This window comes from Tachypleus tridentatus, chromosome 3, assembly GCF_004210375.1.
Source record: "Tachypleus tridentatus isolate NWPU-2018 chromosome 3, ASM421037v1, whole genome shotgun sequence".
NCBI lineage: Eukaryota > Metazoa > Arthropoda > Merostomata > Xiphosura > Limulidae > Tachypleus > Tachypleus tridentatus.
Window position 1 is genome coordinate 5888412 of NC_134827.1, and position 24729 is coordinate 5913140.

A 24729-nucleotide genomic window follows, 5' to 3' on the forward strand; every position below is an offset into this window, starting at 1 on the left:
AAGAAGTCCTAAATCCAAAAGGGGTCTCAAGAAATAATTAAACGATGACGAGAATCCTGAAAGGGGACGTGCATGGTATTCAACAGCTTCAAACAGACACAGAAGACGATCCGGATTCATATGATGAAAGGTGACGGGGGGGGGGGGGGGGGGGGAATAAAGGGGAAAAACGATCATCTTTCCGAGCATTCAAAGTCTCAGGAAAAAAAATGGCTGGTCTAGGTATAGGAGTAAATAAGCATGCTAAAAGAGTGGTGGAAGCATTGATGACATACATCTAAACGAACACAATTACAGGCAAAGAGTAATTGTTTTTTAAAAAATAAGAAACAAAGCCAACGGCTCAAATTGAGAACGTATAGCAAGAAGCATGTAAAGCCAGATTAACGTCCCAGTCAGGTATGGAAATAAGACAAGGAACTTGGCGAAGACGTAAAAAAAATTAAAACAAAGTGGAACGGACAGGGAGGAGCTGGAGGTAACAGGAAAAACAAAATGTAGTTGATAAAGCTGCCAGATAACCAGCAATCCAAGATCGAACAACCATGTGAAAAGTGTTAAAAGATAGGTCAGACTGATGGCCCACAAGAAGAGACGGACAAATTATTTGTTTTTGAATTTCGCGCATAATTGCACAAGGATTATCTGCGCTAGCTGTTCCTAATTTATCAGTGTAAGACTACTTTTAGACTACTCTTACCAAAGAATAGTGGGATTGACAATCACATTATAACAGTCCCACGACTGAAAGGAGGAGCATCTCTGGTGGGAAGGGGATTCGAACCGTAATCACCTGACTATGCCAGGCCAGCAACAAATAGGCCAACATTAAGAAATCTATTACTTCAATTGAAAGATGGGCAATGTTGAAGAATGACAGGAATGTGATAAGGGCTACACGACAGGAAAGTCCAGACTTATAGATAATGGTCTGGGCAAATCCCACACGAAGATAAAAAAACAAAACCTTTTCGTGAAATAAGCGTGTAGTAAGAGCAACAGAAAGCATGAGCAAGGCAGAAGACGTGGAGGACACAAGATGAAGCAGAGGAAGCTAGATTTGTCTCCACCTAAGAGGTATCAACAAGACTTCCTGCAAAGGTAAAATGGGGGAAAAGAAAAAGATAAAAATACAAAAAAATATTAGATCAATCCTGACAGAGAATCTACTGCCAATGCCAAAAGATGCGGAAATGGAAACCAGGAGTTTGGGGTTAAACACACTGATGAGAGAGATGTGCAATTATGAGCATACCAAAGAAAACCCCGAGGGCAAGAAGTCCACTTCATGGATATATTTGCCACCAAGTTCAGAGGCCCTGGCTTATGTAAAGCAAGACAAGCCTAATGGAAATAAGCCCAAAACAGCAAGTTCAATGTACTGAAGTAAAGAGTCCTGGAAGAAGTATCCCATGACATTTGGTACAAGAAAAGACAGTGGAGCTGTTAGAGTGGATCACAACCAACAGATTCATGAGAAGAGGAATGAAATGCAATGTTTTCAATGGAAGGGGGAGAAAAATTTAAGTATGTTGATGTTGAGTGAGCACTTCTCCAGAACCCACATGCACAAAGTCACGCCTAGTACCACAAGGCAGTATCTGAGTAAATAAGAAAATCCAGTAGGGGTAATAAGTGGATCCTCACTTTGATATTGGCATTGTCAAGCTACCAAGACACATTCTTGAGAAGAGGAAGCAGGAGATGCATAATCAAGAACTGAGAAAAGTGCGATTGCTCCTCCAACGTTCAATATAGAAAGATATGTGCCTCGCCTGAAGAAAATGAATGATTTGAGAGCCAGAGTCCCCAAAAGCAAACTGTTCTTTCATACAGGATGTAAATGAGAAATGCAACTCTTAGAACTTAGGCATTCCATTGCTTGACAGTGCTAACAGTTGAAGAACATGCCAAGATGTACCAAATATTAGGTAGGCACAAAGACAAAGACTTGGAATATTTGACAAACGAGCCAAGCTTAGAACTCTCCTGCAGGAGAATGCAAGTGTGAGAGAAGCCCCCTCCTGAAAGAAGAGGCAAGGTGAAGCTAGTCATTCATTTAATAATGGAACCCAAACTAAATCCATGACCTTGGCAGGTAAAAGTCCTTGTGACTCAACTCGCAGCATAAGTTAATATAATTTCAAAAGAGCATAGAACTGGACGACTCAATTCATATGGAAGAAATAAAGGAAATATCTAAACAGACATAGTAATAAGGTATCCTGATCTCAGTTATCCACCAAGTAGGTAAAAACTCAATGAAAGTGAAGATACTGTATATATTAAATAAATAAACAAAAAATTCCTGAGAAATGTAATCTTCCAAATAGCTCTCAAGTGTATGCAACTTTTTTCATTATTTCCATCCTTATAAACTATCGCAAATCTCAAGTTGATTAACAATTTTAAAATTGCATCACTTCTGACAGTGCCAACAAAAATAGAGTTAAACTGAAAGAAAACACTAAAGAAAGTTACTGTGCAATGAAATATTTCAGAATTACATTTAAACTGATTGTCATAAAAACAAATCAACTAATTAATATTAGTCTTTTCAATAATTTTTAGCTATCTAGCAATGAAAATATTACCATTATGATTTTTCATTATTACTTTTAATTTATTTAAGTTTGTTCATATTAACTGACTAGCATCACAAGTCATGAAATAATCAACTAACTGATATTAGGGTTTCCAACCACTAAAATCTTTATATTTAAGTAACTAAAATACTGCCATTAAATTTGCTGTTAAACAAAGCTACACAAGGGGCTATATTTTTGTCTCACTCGTCCTAGGTGTTCAAACCTTATTTTGAGCATAACATGTTTTGCTCTCTGTCAACCTAGAAGTACTGATGGTGTTTTGTCAGCTATCTCATAAGAATGATTATTTCAATAGAACCGTTCAATGACCTACAATTAAATGATTAAGAAATATTAATTGTCCAGCTCAACTCTGCCTGGTAAATCTAACAAACAAAATAACCTATCAATGTAAGCTTAGGGAATAACCAATCATAACACTCATGTCGAGTAAAGAGTACCTTTTGACTCTCTCTCTCTCTCTCTTGCACTGCGTGTGTGTGTGTGTGTGTGTGTGTGTGTGTGTGTGTGTGTGACAACACAGGCTTATAATAAACACTTTTCCAAGATAAACAGACAGGTTGACTATGAAAACTAATTTGAGTCAAGTTATACTTAAATTCAAAATTATAGAGGAGTGCATTATTATACAAGCAGTATACAATTAAAACAACTATCATAACCAGAATTTCATGGAATATATTTTTATTTCTGCAGTAGCTGCAAGTAAATCAACCATTCAGTTATATTGGTATCAGTTTACTAGCTTAAAATGGTACTTTATTTACTTGAAATGATAAACTGGTACAGAAGTTTTGGTTTTGTTCTAATATGTACATTACGGAAGATAGACACTACTCCCAAGAGTGATGTACAAGTACATTCATTGTCTGTTTCATAAATCCCCAAATCTTGTAAGTGTAAACTAATACATAACTGGAACTTGGAAAAGTCCACTGTTACATCAGTGATTTTTGCAAAAATGGTTTTGCATAATTCTTCCAACTGCATAAACCTACCACAGAAAATATTTTATCCATGTATTGAAAAACAAACTTTTTTTAAATGAGTTAATTGCACTTGATATGCTACTTTCCTTTTCTGACCAGCTGAAATAGAATTTTACACGTACATTGATATAAACAAAAAGTTGAAACCTATCTATACTACAAAACTACTTATTATAACAATATTTAATCCATTGATTATTATCAAACAGTATCAAACTTGCAAGTTTTGTACTGAAATATGGAGGGAATGTCACTCCACATTTAAGCATAATCTTATTCCAACTGGCATTAACAATGAAAGCTATTTAATTACGAGTCATGTATATTTAAGTCTTATAATTCAATCTTGAATCTTCATCTATTTCTTAGAATTATAAATGTACTATCATAAAATTAAATGACCTTAGAGCAAACCACATGTTGAATTAATCAGAATACAGGATAGTTCAGCAAAGAAAGGGTTTCTTTGTATCCATATATTTGTAACTCTATGCATCTCGTGCTTTCATTAACTGCTAATTCAATCATAGTTAATTGCAACATAATATTTTTAGAATTCCATTTAATTAATGATTACCCAATTTCCATTTTGGTGTCATACAATTTAATGTACACTATCTTATTAGCCATAACTAACTAAGCATTATGTGCCAGAAATGTTTTTTAGCTTGCTTAATTTATTTTAAATTATGTTACTTCTATAACCCTAATAAATACATTTATCAGCTACTACTACTTATATCAACCCGAGTGCCACAAAATCCCCTCACTGCAACTTAAACTATTAAACTTTAATATGTGTAGTTTCAGTTTACTGAATTAGATGGTTTAGTTTTGAGCAATAATGTAATTACAGCACATTTTTATGTCTTAACTACTTCACAAATTTTATCATCAATAATGTTAATGATCAACTATCATATTAAAAATGTACTTTCTTTTGTACCAACTACTGGCACAAATGAAAGCTAACTTGTAAAGTAAGGTACTTCCCAAGCTATTAAAGCATGACTAAAACAAACCTTTTTTTTTTTTTTTAAATAAATATGCATTGTAATTGGCATGACTAAAGAAAGCACTAATACTGTTTCTTTAAATTTTACATTTAATTTCCCCACTTCTATAAATACAGAGAACAGTATGTTCTATAAGTCCTTAAATATATCTAATTTGACATTTTTCCAAAATTATACATTTCACAATGCTTAAAATATTTTAAAACAATACACTATCTATTCTAGAAATTCTAACAAGTTGTGATTTTCAAACAATTACACTCGCAAATATTATATTACTATTTAAATCATATACAATATTTACACAATACACTTTATTAAATTAATGGCACAAACTTTTCTAATGAAAACTGATGTTAAACAACAATCAAAATGTGCACAAGCAAGCAATTCACATTTCAAAACAGCAAATTTCCAACTTAAATTGACTAAGTTTTAATAAAGCTGTGTAAATCATAATATACTACTGATTGCATGCACATACAACAAAAATACATTTATGTATTTCTTATTAATCCTTTTATAACTAGGCTATACAATGTCTATGAATTTATTTTTTTTGTTTTATTTATCAAGCTTAGTCTTTCTATTTTCATTTTCTATATTCATTATGCAAGGGTGTCTAGATTAGATTTTGGCAATTTAGTCAATTGCCTATAAGAAGCAATAGCATTGATTAATGTTACATACACTAGCTGGTTAAATGAAATTTCAGTTAGAATGATTAACAAAAATCTTTTCCCAATTACTAGTGTTATTTGCATATTCCAGTAACAGATTAAAATTATGATTAAATCAATTCTCATGAAAATAATCAACTAAGATTAGTTTCAAATCTATTACTGGTTTGATTATTTTACCCACTGATTAAATCAGCTACTATACAAATAACCAACTGATTAAGATTAGGATGTCCAATTATTACTTTTTTCAATATTGAAAGCAACTGAAATATTGCTATTATTTTTGTTGTTACACACCAAACCACCTTAAAAGCTATCTCTAATGTTTGGTTTTAGCCTTAATTGTTTTTTAATATTACTTTTGTTTCTACTTTCGTGATTCATGGAGGGCGAGAGGTTCAAGGTTTTCTGGTTAATTCTTATTGCCACTAAACTTGTTCACCCCATTTTAATTTCTTTATTATGACAAAGCTACTAAGTTTAGCTGCCACTGTCTTTAATCAAACTGCACACTACAAGGAAGGCAACTGTCTGAAAGCACCAACCCTATTTATTTTGCTTATGCTTAACAATGGTTTGAGGAATGCTGAAACATATCCATCAATTAATCAATTAGATAATATCATTAATAACCAAGCTCTATTCAGGATAAACATACTAGCTAAACAGGTTGACTTAACTTTAATATGCCAAACATATTAAGTGTCTATTACCTCTCATTGAACAGGAATTTTATCAAAAACTTTCTATTAACTTCTTCCTGGAATTCATTATTTACACTTGAATACGTGCAGATAATAAGTGAGGTAAAAGTAAACACACGATATACATAAAACCTCCCACATATAACACATTATTACTGTAAATAAAAATATACTTGCTTACATATAGTTTTCCAAATTAGAGCTTTACAGCATGATAAGTAGTACATTTTATAACAATCTTACCAACTTTCAATGTAGCATGCCAAGAAACTTGAAGTTTTTCAATTCCAAGAAATAACAAAGATATTTACGTACTGATTCTTACACAAGTATCATTGCCCTACAATCCTCTAAATTCAGAGGAATTTTTTTTCTTTCTTGTGGAATAAAAGTACTTATTTCAGCTGAAAATTATTAACAATACACCAAGATCAATATATTATGTGCACAGTTTATTGAGCTTACCCTTAACACTCCTACGAAAAGACGTTTCTAGTCCCGATTTCTCCAAGCCCGTTCCCCTGGCTGTGGTTTCGCTAGATAGTAGATAGGAACAGTTGGAATCTCGTTAATCCATTCATTAATGGATTTAAATGGCAATTTCATTTAAATACAAAATTATTAGCCTAATATTAATAACCTTTCAAGTTGCTCTGGGGCCTATTAGGCCCCACTTTTCGTAGGAGTGTTAACAAGGTCTCTGAATATCAGGTCTATGAGGGAGAATAGACTTTGACCTTCAAAAGTCCAGAACAGAAACAAATGACAGTTCAAACCTTTGATATTATTAATTTATATAATTTACCGATGACATCACCACAGCTAATTGTTTATATTAAACTGACAACCCTTTAATTTTCAAGATAACACATATAAAGTAAAGAAAAACATTTGCATATGTTATACAGAATACTAACAACACTTTCACATACATAATCAATATGCATTTGTAGTTTTACACATGCTGGATACTATGTAAAGTACTCAAGAACAATATACAGTATATGCTGGCATTAAGAGCAGTCTATTGTTGTAAATTAAAAGAAGTTTTACACATGCTGGATACTATGTAAAGTACTCAAGAACAATATACAGTATATGCTGGCATTAAGAGCAGTCTATTGTTGTAAATTAAAAGAACTGCTGCTAGCTTAAGCAAAATAAATTATTTCATAGCAACCATTTCAAGTAGGTTGACAATCATAAAACTGTTCATTAATTAAACATCCATAGCAAACATAATTAGCAAAGATGAATAGAGTAATACTAATAATTCCATTAGAAAAATAAATATAAACCTTTCATCGTAAGTGTTAAAAAGAGTTATTATCAATTATTTTTTAAAACTTAGAGATGCTTTATATAAATGCATCAGCAAAACAAATAAAAATACTTTTAAATAAACAGCAAAACATAACAGTAACGATAACATTTTGGTAAGAAAATACATTCAGCCCTGCTGACTTCTTGTAAGCAAGGCATTAGATATATATCTTACCGAAAAATGCAGCCACTTTATGTACCCTCCTTGTATTTCACCATAATCTCCTCCGTTGGACAAAAAAACCTACAACATGTAACCTTTTGCTGGTGTTGAGTATGTGTACTAATCTGTTTTCTAATACAACATTTTTTATTAAAATTATAAGAATTAAAATAAAATATTACAAGTCTGTGGCATTTAAATTATCACTTAAACATTGAAAAACATTTTCTGTTAAAACAAGGAAAAAAATCTGAGACTGCTTCAACTTTTACACACTGACAAAACTTCAAATATAAAAAAACTCTTCCAATTTCTGTTTAGTGAATCAGTCTTCAAAGTTTTGAACACAGCCCAACAACAACTTAATGATTTAACCTGAAGACAAAATTTCAAAACAAATACTTCACAATATTTATTTTAAAAATTTATATTTTCAACTGAACTTCCCAGTGCATTTCTTAGAGAAATCTTTCAGGGAAACAACAGGAAAATCTCAAACCCAAATTTAAACATTAACAACACTCAAAACTTTCAAGTCTGAAAATTCCACACATGCACAACTATACACGAGATCGTGGTAACTAGACCTTGGTGATCATTTTATCAGTTAAATAACTGTCAAAAATAAATCACTCAGTCTAAACTGTTGTTTCTGATTATTAATATTTTGAATTATTCCATTTATCCAAGTCTTATGTGAGAATAATTAATTAGATAAATGTATATGATTAAAGTGTACGTCAAGTAATCAATTATAAAATCCTATCCATTGGCCCAGCTCAACCTTCCACTGATGTTTTTTAAACTTTAAAAAAAATAAAAAAGTAAAACAAATTCATTTTCATATAACAAGTAACCCACAAGTTAAATGTACCAATCTTTTACACATTTTTACCTTTTCATGTGTACCTTAGTTTTCAAATAACAACCCAAAATTCAGTTTGAATTAAATTGCAGCAACCACAAACCAACACAGATTATCAAAAGAATGTGAAAAATAATTATATTTAGTTTTTCAGACTGATAAATTTTCCTGATAGAAAACAATAGAATTACTTGCAAGATGTACATATATCTAGTTTAAAACTTTAGGTGTGCGTGTGTGCGCACGCACATATACATACACAAACAGAGAAAGCATATGAATAATTTTGCTTATGTGTAGGAGAGATCAGCCTAAAACGTTATCAATACATAAGCTTTCACATGGTGGTACAGTACAAGCTAAATATGGCAACATATACTGTAAATGGTACAAAAATTCTCAAAACTATAAAACAGCTTATTTTTAGTTTTAAGAGCAAGTCAAAAAAACAAATCTATATATTTTAAATGTATAAAATAAAAGTGTACACAATGCCAAACAACACAAGTTATACATAGTTCATATACTTCACTTAATCAATCTATACATTTCTCTATATTCTACAATAACTTTCAAAAAAGTACTAAGTTCAATGTACTACATGATTAACCAGATTTACTTGAACTGCAATTCTTATCTAGCACTAACAAAACATAAAAAAGGTAAAGTCATAAGTTGTCTGCCACAAGCACAGGATTTAATACTATGATTAGTCATATTAAGTTATATTTAAATATTCAAAAAATTGACATCAGAAGTTAAGACCAAGATATTACACGTATAACACATTGCCCTCCACAATTCAACATCAAAACACTAAAGGTTATCCTAGGTGATCTAAGCTAGAACTACTGTTGTACCTACTGACAGTTGAAATAACTTAATTTCACCATCCCATACCTAGTATGTATTCTCTGTACTATACCTCTTTCATTTCATTGTAAATAAATCATTGCTCATCATGTTTAATTATGTTAAATCCTGTAAAAACTGGAAGATTATCCCTACTTCATAAAAAGTTAACTACTGAATTAGAACTGAAAACCAGTCACCCAAACCTTAAAATCCACACTTCTGATTTCTCATATCATTTTCAATGTGAAGTATCTTCTTTAAGTGATGAAACAAAGAACTTTAAGGGCTTTCTTATCTCAGTAGAGATTAAAATCTTTATTCCTTTAAAATAAAATTAATCTACAGCTAACATCTTTATAGCATGTACTATCATGAGATCAACCTTCAAAAACCTGTTTACTTGAGAGTTTAAGAACTTTTCAAATTTATAATTGGCAACTGATCAGACTGAATTCCGTCATTTTATAGATCTACTGAAGACACTGAAGAGTTGTAAACTTACAGCTCTAATCAACTACTGATACAACTGTAACTAAAAAACAAATGTTCCTCAGTTTATTTTAACTCATCCATACTTTCTAATCATTTCAGTTTATTTTGCAGTTTATCTTCATGTCAAACATTACAAAAAGCAAGTGGATCTCATCAGAATAGGTGATGGTAAACAAATAACCAACAACTAGTAACAAGTTCCTTGGCACAACAGGTTACTTATCGTGAAATGCAGGCAGTAGTTACTTCAATGTCATACTGCTCGCACATCAACAGGTCAAACCCCTGTAGGACCAAGTGATGCGTGTCAAAAGACTATAGACGATGCAATGCTTTATCTGAATATCTCTCTCCTTATGTTTTTTGCAATCTGAATGTCTAATCATACACAGAACAATTAACATGGAAAAGCTTACATTTTTGCTCATTCCAAATCACCTGCATAAAGCTTCACTTTAACAACAGGCTTTATATTGATATACATGTAATGAACAGAGGACTAACAGTGCCAGTGGTAACAGATTTATCAACCAGCTAACTACTGTGGAGTCAAATGTGGCAAGAAACTCAGTAAAACTAGTCAGGCAGATATGAAGGTAAACTGGCTAGTGGTTTGTGAATTTTTGAAAGATGAAAGTTAACAGTACGTACTCAATTCCACAACTTAAGAAGATGAGTAAACCTGTAGAGATACAAAAGTGATGGCATTGCTCATCACAGATGTAATCCACAGCAAATAAGATTGCATACAATCTTTCCATAAACAGAAAAACCCTAAGATGAGATTCTGTTCAATAACTCCCTAATAAAAGCCAAAGCCCATGATAGTGCATAGGATCCAGAATATTCAATGTACAATCTCTGGCTAAAATGCATACCATTTAAGATCAAATAAAAACACTAAATCCTGACCACAGAACAGTTACTGCCATGTAGTAGCCAACACCTTTGATTATACTTAAAACAAACTGGAGAATGAGTTTAGATAATTTATCTCATTCAATTGTAAAATTGGCTTTCTGTAAGAATAGTAAAAAAAAATCTATTGACAAATGCTTGTAACACATTAATATGACATACATAAAATAATTTCCTGCTGGATCACTTTAGGGTTCCAGCAGAATAAATATAGAAATGCACAAGAAAAACAGATATTCCTAAAGTTTAAAAAACAAAATCCTGATTATATGATGGAAACAGGTGATGTTATCCAGTGTTATACAAAAGGTTGGAAACATTATTACTCTTAACCAGGATTACTAGATTTTGCAAAAATAACAAGTCATACAGGCTCTTGAAGCAAACGAAAAATAAGCTACTCCCTTAATTAACCAGTGTTAAAGAAAAATATTACCAAATATTAAAGCAACTGCAATATATAAAAAAAAAAAAAAAAAGCTACAGAAATACGAGAACTTGACAACTCTGCTATCAACCTTACTTACAAAAGGTATTCTATTAAAGAAATGAGGGGTAACACTTATAACAACTTCTTATAGATTGTTCTCAATCATATTAACAAAAGCAAGAAAAACAATTTACCAGAAAAGACAATCACTCAACTTGAAGTAGTAGCTTATCAACTATTAGAAAAACAAAAATGATGTTTCAAACTAGGTCTTGAACTATAAAAATCAGACTGATGAATCAACTTTACCAAAGAATGCACCTTGGGATAACAAAGTTATTAACATAACAAAAAAAACAGAAAAGAAACAAGTGGCTTCATATAAAAAATATTTAAAATTTACCAGAAGAAAGCTCACTTAAACAATAATTACAAAAAATAGCACAAACATCACCCTACAGGCTGCTGTTTATGTTGTAGTTACCAATTATAGTATTCATACTTCATCAAAAAATAGTGATAATTTTCTAAAAGAATGTTGTTTTTTCTGGGAAAGTACTGCATGAGGAAAGTATTTGGAGTATGCTCTTTGATTCTATGCATCTCATTGTATCAAAGTGATTCAATATACAGAGCTCAAGATTTTACTGATACAGACCGTAATTTTAATGTAGAAAAACAAGTGGTACCATTTATTGAAAAAAATTTTCTTTAAAACCTCCAGTTTCTCAGTACTATAATTAAAAATTATATCAATAAAGATATAAATCAAACCCTCATGTACATTTCACCAAGCATTGCATTCTTGTGAGGAAAGTACTTTCATTTAAAGTTTTGTTCCATCATAAAAAAATGGTTGTTACCCCAGTTATTTTTCTAATTGTATTAATCTTGTATACCACAAACATGAATTTTTATTATGGATATTTGTGGTGCCTTTCAGTAGATGGGCACAGGTGTTTTGGTTGCATACATAAATACTGACATACACATTACATCCAGTATAGTAGGATGACCACAGAGAAGGTTCATATTTCCCTTAAACAGTCCAAAATTACAAAATGTGAAAAACATAATTTAAGCTGATCAAAGCTTTATAAAAACTTTCATACCAGTAGCATAAAAATAAATTCAAGACAAGAAAAATGCAACAATGAAAAACATAAAACAAAGTTCATGCTAAAGGAGAACCTAAAATACAAGTACCTACAGACAGAAAGTGATTACATGTGATCAAAATTAGATTGGTTGTCAAAAAAAACACAATTAAACCCAAAAAACAGATCCAGTTATGACAATATTGATGTTTTTATATCTTGTTTATTTCCAAACAAAAAGTACAATTAGTGTTTAGTTAGTAACTTTGCAACTAATTGTTGATGCCTTATTTCCCAGGAAGCTTCATTATATTGGGAAAAAAATAAGCTCAAACCATGCTAATGTTTGAAATTACCCCAAGGAAGGAAGCACAGTATAAAGAACGGTGCTTAAATTGAATTGAAAGTTTAGCCTCCCTCTGGATAAGTCATTTTTGTCTTAAAATCTTTTCTAATTAACCTGTAGTAAGTGATTAAAAATAAAAATATAGTTTGTTTTCATCCCATTTCCACTTCACTATTAAAGCAAATATCAAAATGAAATTTAGCACACTTGTTGATTTCTTCCCATAAGTCGAAATTTTCAAAGTTCAAAAATCTTTACCAACTGTCTTATTGAGTTTGATTAGTGCTAACAATGATATTAATGTTAACTGCTCACAGCTCATTAATGCTGCAAAGAACTTGCAAAGTTTTCACTTATAACTATGAGGCTGTTCACAAAGAACATTCATCAATTTGGACATTTTTATCATTCCTAAAGTTAGCATTAAAACTGTTTCTTACGTATTTCTTTTTATCTCTACTGCATTAGCTATCCATATGATTAAAACCGCACTTTCAAAACTGGGACATCACACGCTTGTTTGGTGCTCAACTTCAAAGTTAAAGAAATGTTTATTTCTCCCTTTTCTTTGCCAAAATTGTTTTACTTACTTTATAGTGCTGGCTTGTTAATGCTTAACCCTACTGTACATTTTTTTACATTACCGTTTCCTCAACATTTACTCAATTTTAAGGGTCAGTGTGCTACCTTAAGAAAATAAATAATCAATAACCTGTAAAACTTGTGCTGAACAGCAATCCTGACCAATCACTTTCAACTAACCAAATTGGCTTGTCCGTGAAGTACAGTAACGAAAAGACTGTGGACTTGTATCGGAACTCGCACACATACTACTATACCGTAATTAGTATAATACGTACACTTTTACACACACCGATACTTATTTTTGTTCATACTAGTAGTATGTATTGATCGGGAGAGAGGCAAGCTAGCCTTTTGTTTGTTATTGTTCTGTTTCGTACTGATCAAAACTTTAAAATTTTTGCAGTTATCATGTTCTGTTAAATTTGTGGATTTTCCAACTTTTGCATAGTAGCTTGGTCTTTATATTTTCTAGTCTCGACTGGACGCATCTGTCTACCAATACCCTTAGGCCTGTCTATACATGCATAAACAAAGAAGGCCAGCGTTATAAACTGACAATTAACAATGAAAATTCTTAGTTTGATTTTTGAAATTTGATCGTTTTGGTTCTTATGTTAGTTGTATCGATGTAAGCATCTATACTAGGATATGGTAGAAACTAATCTCACCAAATATTCGTGTTATCAACCTTCGTTTTTGTTGCAAGTTCGCACCCATGTATATGCGAACAAACACTGTGCAATGCAATGTGTGTTATAGTTTTGTTTTGGTTTTTCTTACTGATTGTATATATACATATACCAATTTTTACATTGGTGTTGATTTAGAAATTAAACCTTTTTTTACCATTAAAACTTGTATACTTTAAAATGATCGAACCAGTGGCCGAAACGTCGTGCCTGTTTTTAAATCTTAAGTACTGTAAAAGCTGTAATTTGTATTTAAAAAGGGTGTGAGAATACAACTGAGCTGTACTGTTACCATATACAATGAGTCATGCTCATTTCCATATAGAAATTATTTGCAGCATATCCACGACAGAGTTTAGTGACTAAAACGCATTATATGACAAACATGAAAGCAAACATTTCTAAAATTTTCATTCCATTTTTGTGGGCTGTATCAACATTTCTCTTATATATAGTATATTTTTTAACCAGAAAAATGGGCCAAAAAACATTATGATTTTGCTTAAATTAAAACTAAATATGTCGATACAGATGCTCAAAGGGAAAAAGTAATTTTGAAAAACTGCAACTTACAACTGTGAGAATGAGTTCACCATTAAATTTGCTTTAAAAAAGGCACGAAAAATACAAATACATAAAAAATACAATTACTTAAAATTTATGGTAAAACAATACACACAACAAAATAAATTAAATGGTTCTATGAACTACCCACAGAATTAAACTTAATTCTTAAACTTAATATGGCTGTTATAAATATATATGTTGAGATGCACATTAAACTACAGTAACATTTAATAGGCATTATCTATTTTCAGTAAAAATGATCAGTTCTTATAAAAAGTTTAATAATCTTGAACGACAAAGTGGTCCAAGGGCTTTTGGTGCATGTTACATATTTAAATTTACATATGAAACATAAGGGAAAAATATAAACTACACAGAAAATATTTTGCTAATATGTTTAGAGAAACAACAAAAAACAAGTTTACTATAAATATAGAAAAACCAGGGAAATTATAACAAACAAATCATATCAATGTGCATACAAACCCCATTTTGACTCAAAAATATGTTCTGTTTGAGCTATAAGGTTTCTACAAAATATATATTTTGTACCTTTACATGTTTTTCCACAATTCCTATGGAAAGTCATAGTTTTCAGAGTCAGGATGAAATATGTGCCAGAGATAGGCTCCATTTAAGTACACCTGGTTGATGTAATAAGATGTTCAAGTTGGTTTTATAAAGATATTTGTTAAATATAGTTTAAATTAAATTTATAAATGTGGAAAATAAATTTAGGGATTTACAAACAAACAAATGGGCAGGACAGTTACAGCAACAAGTAGACTATAGAAAGGAGATTAATTAATGTTAATAACTTAAATTTAAATCTGTCAAATGTAAACAGATTCAACTAAATTTTTTGTTATGTTTCTGATGATAATAGCACCAGGAATAAAATTAGTTCAGCACCATCTTTGAAAATGGAAACCATGATATGATGGAAATTTTTAACACTGTTAGACTTGGTGTAATTATTTTAGGATTCTACATTATAGGCTATTTAACCAGTGATACACTTCAAAACAAGAGGGTGGGGTGGCTTTTATATAAAGGATCCACTACAGTCTGTACAGATTGAAGACAATAGTATTTAAATGTTTGAATACATATGGAATACAATCAGGGATTTCTAGAGTTGAAAGTTTTTAACTAGAAATTATTATAAACCACCTGATCAAACAGACAAACAAAACTGCATGATAAAATTATGGTTGTTAGCCACACATCATGTTATGACACCTTATCAACTTCACTAATCTTTATTATTCAAACAAAATGATCAAGATAGTACTGGAAGCTTTACTGCTTTATAACAATTTCAATGAGCATTCCAAACTAAAGTAAAAGCTTTATTATCTGGTACTCCAAGACATGGACAATGTTGGATAGGCAAAATTTCCAGGTACAAAAGAATCTACCTTACAATACTTTACATGAAAAGTCTTAATGTTCTAAAGAACAGTATTTCTATATCATCCATAACAATAATAATTTTAAATAATAATAAATGTTGTAAAGAAAACTATGGTGTACAGAAACACTACAAGAAGCTAACAACTAGAGCTTGTCAATATGAAAGAATGTGAAGAAATCCATAGCAGTGTCAATAACCTACAAAAAGCATTTGTATTTGGAGATATTGAGATTTCTAATTACAATTTTCCATACACGAAGATACAAAATAAAATTTTTATTGCAAGACATTAGAGCATCCTTTCTCTGCTATTATAAACAATGTTCAACTAAGGGCTTGTACTTAAATGTATAATACTGGTTAAAACAACAAAACATCAAAACAAAACACCATTTGGTCATTCAAGGCTGTCTTTACAGAATCATGCTTGAGAAGAAAATTTTGTTTTAACCATCCTCCTCACCACAACATTCCAGAAAACCAGAATTACCATGTAAATTGAATAATGTAAACTTCCATTACTACTGACAACAAGTAATTATGCACATCCATAATCCTGATAGAAAAAACTTGAACCGTCTTAACTTCAGCCTAGTCTTTTCTCTCTCTCTCTCTCTCTCAAATATTAAACTTTTGTCCTCTTATCCTAATCAAAGAAATCAGACACTTAACCTATCAAATCTACAAATGATCTTTGAATTTTAAATAAGATCACCTCTTAACCTTTTCTCACCATAAATTAAGAAATCATAATCTTATCCCTGCAAGATAACCTTTTGATTTCCATCATACTGGTACTAGCCCTCAACTATATCCTTTCCAGTAAGTCAATGTCTTTCTTTAGTTGAGATCAAAACCATACAGAGTATTAAAAGAGAGGCCTAACCAGTAATTTATATAATGAAACAACTACCACTTTTTACTTATATTACACTTTAAACTTCGAGTAGCTTTATTACTAGCAATAAATCATTGTCTCAATGGATTGAATCACTTATCACTATGCAAAGATTGCTTTTTAATCATGATATTGACTAAGTTTCCATCTAAATTTAACACGATACAACTTAAGGTAACCCATATGCAATACCTTGCACTTGTAATTGCAGGTCATTTGCTAAACATTTGTCTAACTTATTGTACCACAACATCCTTGATAAAGCTGTAAGTATCAAAATATTTAATGCAATTAGCAAATTTTACTAACTTACTACCTATGCCCCTATGAGCATCACTAATGAAAGTATAACAATCAAAGGTCCAAACATGGACTCCAAAAGAACTCTACCAGTAACAAGAATCCAGTTTTGTAATGATGGAAAACCCACTTGAAGTAAAAAATTAATCTCATCTAACTACCATACAACATAATTAACCAATTTTTTTTCACTATCTAATGATGTAATTCTCTTAGGAAATCTCCTGTTCAAAACCTTAAGAAAAAAAAGGTAAGTAAATCAAGTCCACACACTTCCCATTGTCCAGACAGCAAGTGACAATCTTGTAAAAAAAAAACAACAAAAACAAACAAACAACAGCAGCAGCTTAGTAAGACTAAATTACCCTTTGATAATTCATGTTGGTTTTCATTTATACGATTTCACTATACGATTCTGCAAAGCTTCTTTTGTCAGACTCTAGAATTATACTTACAACAGAAGTAAGACCAACAGGCTTATAACTTCTAGAGCAACTCTTATCAACTCCTTGTAAAATAAGAATAACAAGTAATTCTCCAATCAGACACCTGCCTATTTTATACTAACCTACCAAAAATGAAGACAGACAGACTTGCAAGTCTGATCTTTAACCTTTAAATCCTAGAGAAACCACATCTGGTCCTGCAGTTTTATTCTGAATCTCAGATTCTTTTTACTTGCCATCAAAACATTAATGTCCATTAAATTCAGGTAAATTCCAATACTTTCCATACAATGTGCTGGATCAATGATATTGCTATTCCTTTTTATTTTAAAAACAGAAGACAAATAATTTAAAAGCTAGCCCTCTCATGCTTTGTCAAAATCTTGACTAAGGGTCAAACCTTCATTTTGACATTTTGCTTATCTTTAATATACTTAAAAGATAATTCGTTATTAGCACTAACATTATCAGCCAGCATTTCTTACAAGCCCTTTCAAATACCCATATTTTTTAAACAAGTCTATAGCCTTCTCACCTTTCTGTAAATGTAAGTCTCCTAACTTATCTGTCAAGCTAAACTTCTTAAACTTATTGCATTTATCCCAATTTATTTTCCTTTACATTAGGTTTGATCTTCCCTAATTTTTTAGGAGAAAGTTGCCACTCAAGCCTGGACAAGTCTACAGTATAATGTATCTCCCACTTACTGACTTAAACACCCTACCATCAGCTTTCAAAGGCCTCACAATTCCAAACAGTTTCACAAATTCTCTCTCCTCAAGGTTGTTTTCAACTCTCCCTAACTGTACTTATTTAATGTCAGTCTTGTGGCCATATTTAGTCTTAAGTGGAGTTTACCATCCACTTAAGGGATGCATTCTGAAGTAACTAAACTACAGAAAGGTAACCACTATCAGTAGCAGTAAAATCTAAGAGCCTTGTACCCACTATGGGTGTGAGCACAATTAGGGCAACTTGTACCACTAACACTAAATGGAGTATCTCTTCAATGTCACATTTCCCCAACACCTGTAACAGCATAGTATTTAGTGATGAGTTCTTTCCTGTTTGCTAGCCATTATTAAAGAAATTGCTATTGACTTCTTTTCCTATGCCCACTTATGTGCTTAAAATCAGAAGGGATTATTATCTGGTCTAAAATAAACAGTTCAATTTGTAACTAACATCCTTGCACCTCCTGAAAAACGTTTATGTCACATTGATTACAAACCTTTAGCAATCTTAAAACCTCAAATGTGCTCCCAAGACTCATCCTCTTCAGAAAAAACAAACTAAAAGATTTAAGCTCTAACATCTACAAACCCTCTCCAACACCTCAACATCCTTTCTTGACTTAGGTGACCAATACTGAGTATAATATTCCAATTTAGTCCTGTTTTTTACCTTACAATTTAGAGGGCAATGAAGATATCTACTCTATACGCCTAACACTAATACTTTAAAAACAGTACTTTTGTTTGTAGTGAAGTAGAAAACTACATTTTAATAGGAACAGTAGCACTTAATTAGCCAATAACGTTATAGAAAATAATAATGTAATTTAAGTTTATAAAAACAACTAAGCTACGTATTTCTACCGCAGTACTACAAAAACTACAAGTTGTAGCACAACTACAACTAATTTATACTATTATCCTAGGGTTACCCACCTTTGAAACCTGGTGATCCAGGGCTGCGTTGATCTACAGATATACCTAACCTACAACCAGGCGAATGTCCAACTTGAAATTTTAATCCATCAGTGTTTTTATTAGAAGTTGAATGTGAGAGACTAGTATATGTAGCATTTATGTTTGAGGATACTGTTGTACTATCAATGGTAGTAGTATTATTACAAACAGTAATACTATGTCTCATAAATGATACAGGCACAGTTGCTTTGAGAGGTCCATGCTTTACATTTACAATTACACATGGAGACCCAGTCTTACAAACTCTTTGTGGTGTCTGATTTGACATTTTCACTGACAGTAAAGTGTAAAAACCTGTACACGAGAAAATACTTTTATCTATTCAAATCTAGTAGCAATATTTATGAAGCAGATTATGAACTAAAGGGAACAAAATGTTTCCACTTAAAAATACTTTGTGATAATACCCATTCTATTAATCGTACAATATAATACCAACTTTACACGATACTATCAAATTCACAATTTCAGCCGTACTACCTTACTTGCAAGTAAATATGGTGCACTACTGATCACGTGGTTATATTGACAGGTTCTATTGGAGGCCAATTGTTATGCACTGACAGTTCTGTATTGGGTGCTATTTAGATCTATTTTAAAATTAATCAAAACGGATATAATCATAAACTCTTAAATACAAAAATGCCTAAAAACGAATTAAAGTTTGTGAATAAGTCTTAAATTGCTGCACATACTTGCAAAATGAACCCTGATTTTTATCACTGAATACCCTTAAAAAAAGTACTCTTTCGACGTTAAAGTTTCACATTTCGAACGCTAGGGGAAGACAATCGCTGAGAAACTCGAGTCTGTAGACAATAATAATAATAATGTATCTCAGAACAGCTGGTATGGGTATTAACACATAAAAAATTTTAATTTCATTTCAAGTGTGTTACTCGTCATCAATAATAATAATACTGTGGTGTTTTCCTTGTTTATTATTATTATTATTCACAGAATAGTTAGAGATTTATTGAAAACAGAAAATATTTTGATATGTTAAGAATTGAGAATAATCCGAAATTATATTAAATAATTTGCATGTTATTTCCAAAAAAAAACAAGAAGAGAACACTGCACGACAATTTTTTTGAAAAGTTTTGCCTCCTGAAAAGTTTTTGCTGATTATGACACGTACTTGGTGGGTATGCATAAATATAATTTTGGTTTTGCTTCATCACGTAGATTTGTTTGTTTTTTAATTTCGCACAAAGTTACTCGAGGGCTATCTGTGCTAGCCGTCCCTAATTTAGTAGTGTAAGACTAGAGGGAAGGCAGCTAGTCATCACCACCCACCGCCAACTCTTGGGCTACTCTTTTACCAACGAAGAGTGGGATTGACGATCAAATTATAACGCTCCCATGGTTGAAAGAGCGAGCATGTTTGGCGCGATGGGGATGTGAACCCGCGACCCTCAGATTACGAGTCGTACGCCTTAACATGCTTGGCCATGCCGGGCCTCATCACGTAGAAACTCTGAGAAATAGACAATTAACTGTTTACCGGCAATAACGTTTGTGTTTCTAATATGCTATTAAGTTCAACATAATTAAAAGTGTTTTGCCCCTGATTTTCGTTTGTATTCAATGTCCGGTGCATCACGTTGCAGTGACCAACAGTAGTCAGCAAGCATTGACTGATTCCAAGTGCCCTGATATCGTTTTTCCATTGTAGCAATGTCCTGGTGAAACTGAAAATTTCGATGAAACGGTACGTGATGAGCAAATTTGGACGTGATTTTCGTGATCAGCAGCCAAAAATCTATAAGGAACACCCAACAGTGTTCAAGAAACAAAAACTTTGTTGTACAGTGTAATTTGTTAAATTGACATTTTATCTGGTTATCAATTCTAAAGTAGGTCAGTGTACGAAATATTGTCTATAAAACATAGATCAACGCTAGAATTAGTTCATCTAACTGGAGAATTTGAATAAAATTAAAAAAGAAATATCTTTTATATAATTATATAATACATATATACTAACTTTATCCGACCTATTAAAAACTGACAGGTGGAGTTTTACAATTTTCCCTCACTGGAGAGCCCCGTTTTTCCTTCTAGGCAATACGAGTTCAAAGCCTCACTAGCATAATCTTGTCACTCAAACTTTAACTCATAACGCCCCAACAGAAATTGTTTTCATATAACAATTTCACACGAGTAGCTTTGTGGTAAGAAGGTTTCAAAAATTTACCGATATCTCACACACACCAGAACAAAAATGTCTAATTACGTTATTTAATCTAAAAATTACTGTTAAAACGCCTAAAGCAGATGAAGCACCCAAAACCAATAGGCCAAAGGTATATATGATAAAAATTATATCACAAAGGCTAAACCTAAAAATTGTAAGTATAATCTTCAATTAAGACCAACGGTAATATGTTTGGGAGAAGAAAATGGAAACAAAAGATTGTTTATCAAATAACAATGAAAGTTAAAAATATCACAAAAACCCAATTAAAACACATGAATTATGGTCTAACTTTGATGTTTTTAAAACTCTTCAAGAACTTCGAAATGTCACGCACATAGCAAGCAGGAAGGGGAGAGAGGGGGTTGGCTGAACCTCTAATTTTATGATGTAAGAAAAATTGCCACTAACTTTATTTCCAGTTGAATAATTACTCGAGACTCGGGCTTCAATACATATTTTTTATTAAACTACTGTAAATATTGAATTTATATGCTAATTACTTGTGGAAAAGAACTCCAAAAATGGAGTGTGCGAACATATTCCAGTAGTGCATACATTGTAGGCAATTATTGAAATAGCTAATATACTGTTGTCATACAGAATTGTTTAAATTGGTAATATAATTTAACAACTAACAACGACTCTTCATGTAAATAGTACAGTACTCTACTATAACAAAATATGCATAATATTAATTTAAGTCTAGTCCCCCATCCAGTTTTACAACAGAATAATTATTTGTTGACATTTTATTGAATGTTTACAGATTTTATGCGAACAACCTTACAACTGTTTAAGCTATATTTTGTGAAAAATTGCTTCCAGATTTAATCTCATATCACTTTTATTTTCGTCCCTGCATGGCCATTTGGGTTAAAGCGTTTTCGACTCGTAATCTGAGAGTCATGGGTTCGAATCCCAGTCGTACCAAACATGTTCGCCCTTTCAGCCGTGGGTGTGTAATAATGTGACAGTCAATCCCACTATTCGTTGGTAAAAGAGTAGCCCAAGAGCTGACGGTGAGTGGTGATGACTAGCTACCTTTCCTATAGTCTTACACTGCTAAATTAGAGACGGTTAGCGCAGATAGCCCTTAATTAGCTTAGTGTAAAATTCAAAAACAAACAAACATTTTTTTACAAATTTCCTGGAGGTCATGCCTCTAGATTCCGTAGCATTAGCATACTTTGTATGCTGAATGTGTTTCAAAGAATATATCTTGGCTTTTGATATCACAAATTAGACCCCTCCTTTTGAACATTCTGCGTATGGGCCTACGTCCGGCAAAGTATATGCATAAACTAACAAGTAAATAGATTTTTAAAAAGCGGAATTCAAGCCATCCTTCGTGAACGTTTGAAATATTATGTTACATTCTTAAGACAACAATATCAGGTTATTGTTTTGTTGCTAAGCGACACAGAACTCACAGAGACGAACAGTTACCAAAAGATAACTGGACTTTATATATATTATTGAGTTACATATTATAGCTTATCTCTGACGAGTCTTCGATTTATTGTATTACTATTATGATCTTAAACAGCCGAAAATTTTAATTTAGAAGTCAATTGAATGTCGATATGTATCAAATTTTTAATATTTGCCAACAAGACTGATACACACAATTTTCTTTCTTAACACTAATATATTTTAATATACAAACAACAATACAATTTATAATAACGGTTGTTACAAATAATGATTTATACACAAAAGGTTTACAAACTTACAAACAATACTGATTCTTCCATCAGAAGGAGGTCTGGCATGAACAGATGGTTAGGGCGCTTGACTCATACTCTGTGGGTCATAGATTCGAATTCCCATCACACAATCTTTAAACCGTTATATTATGACGGTCATTCGCACTATTTGATGGTAAAAAAGCAGTCCAAGAGTTAGCGGTGGGTGGTGATGACTAGCTGCCTTCCCTTCAGCATTACAATGTTAGCACAGAGTGTAGCTTTACATGAAATTCAATACAAATAAAAACAAACTTCTATCTAGTCTATAATTTACTTGCCGAATTTTTGCCCAACATAAATGTCTCATAATTTTGTCACATGTCTTGTTGACACCTAAATGACCTCGTATGGGGAATTCATGGGCAACTTTCAAATTTTCAAAACGATATGCTTTAGGAACAACGATTTGATAATCTACAGCCCAGTCCTCTGAAGCTGGTACATTTAGTAGACACCGTTTTCTCATGAGCACATCATTTTTTAAAAGTAGCCATTTAGAACTTTTCCCAGTTTATGTTTTGAGAGTGCATATTTAAATAGTGAAGAGATCTGTGAATACTTTACTTGTTCGGCGTTCAGTTTACTTCTAGCAAACAGATCTTCACCAGGCGAGCCAGATCCATCATGCCCATCACTTCACGAAGAATTGCCAGTAGGACAGTTATTCACAAGATCCCTATCAGATCCAAAAAAGTGTCTGAGACAGATCCATAATACCGTCCTCTGAACACGTGTTTGTCATTTGTTTTGGGCTTAATTTCTTAGTCTGAGCTCGAGTCACAAATACACGAGGGAAACACTTTCGAATTCTCCTCAACAATAGCATCGTCCGCAAGTGAAACAGTGATTGACTTGTCAACCATTTTGCATTGGACAACAATTTTTCTCTCAGCCAAATCGTTTCCCAACAATAATGATACACCCTTAACTGGTAGAGTAGGTCTTACTCCAATCACAACTGGTCCCGAAATTAGGTCTGATGCTAAATAAATGTTATGAAGATAAAAAGTAACAATGCTACCCGCAATACCCTTAACAATAACAAATTCACCAGTGGAGAAACTCGAATCTAAAGGCAATACACCTTCTAACAACATGATTGAGTCGCTCCGGTATCACGTAGAATATGAATGGCGATGGAATTGACAGTGTCGTATGTCAAAGACACAGAACCAATAGATACGAAAGGTCTGAATTCCTCTCTAACTACATCAGCATTTGTATTAGTGGCCAAATCAACATCTTCGGGTAATCTGGTAAAACTACGTCCATATACACTGGGTGTTGCGTCATTTTTTTTTTTATGAGGTTTTATCCTGACTGTCAAAATATTTCAAACTAGAGGAGTTGGATTATTTAGAAGAATCCTTAACTTTAGTGGATTGAACAGATTTTTGCTGAGATGGCAGGAATCTCTTTTTATGAAAAGTGGTTTCATGTGTTAAATATAAAATGTAATCATCAGAAAGAGCAGCTACTTTCTATAGTGTTTCAACTTCTTTTCATCCAATTAAGTTTTGAGATCGTCACTTGTACAGTATTTAAATTCTTCAATTAGACATAATCGTCTTAGTTTGTCAAAACTGCTCTCTATATGCAAAGAGTTACACCATTGATTAAAATAAAGCTCTTTTTCGTGGGGAAATTCTATATAAGTTTTATCATTTTGCTTGC

At 32.2% G+C, this 24729-nt stretch overlaps 1 protein-coding gene across 16 annotated transcripts in view; it reads right to left on the reverse strand.

Annotated features, from left to right (window-relative positions):
• The window catches only part of LOC143246261 (protein FAM117B-like), a 212070-nt gene extending 192187 nt beyond the window's left edge, over nt 1-19883 (reverse strand). For 7 of the 16 annotated variants that reach the window (XR_013025889.1, XR_013025888.1, XM_076492686.1 and 4 more), the window contains exon 1: nt 19063-19876. Coding sequence is in view for 4 of the 16 variants with exons in the window: in XM_076492686.1 (XP_076348801.1) it covers nt 19063-19372 (310 nt within the window). In the remaining 12 variants the exon portion in view is untranslated. Of the gene's footprint in view, nt 1-6466; nt 6538-19062 lie in introns of all 16 variants that reach the window. The other 9 variants (XM_076492692.1, XM_076492690.1, XR_013025892.1 and 6 more) reach the window with 6 other exon arrangements.
• Nucleotides 19884-24729: the final 4846 nt, after the last annotated feature.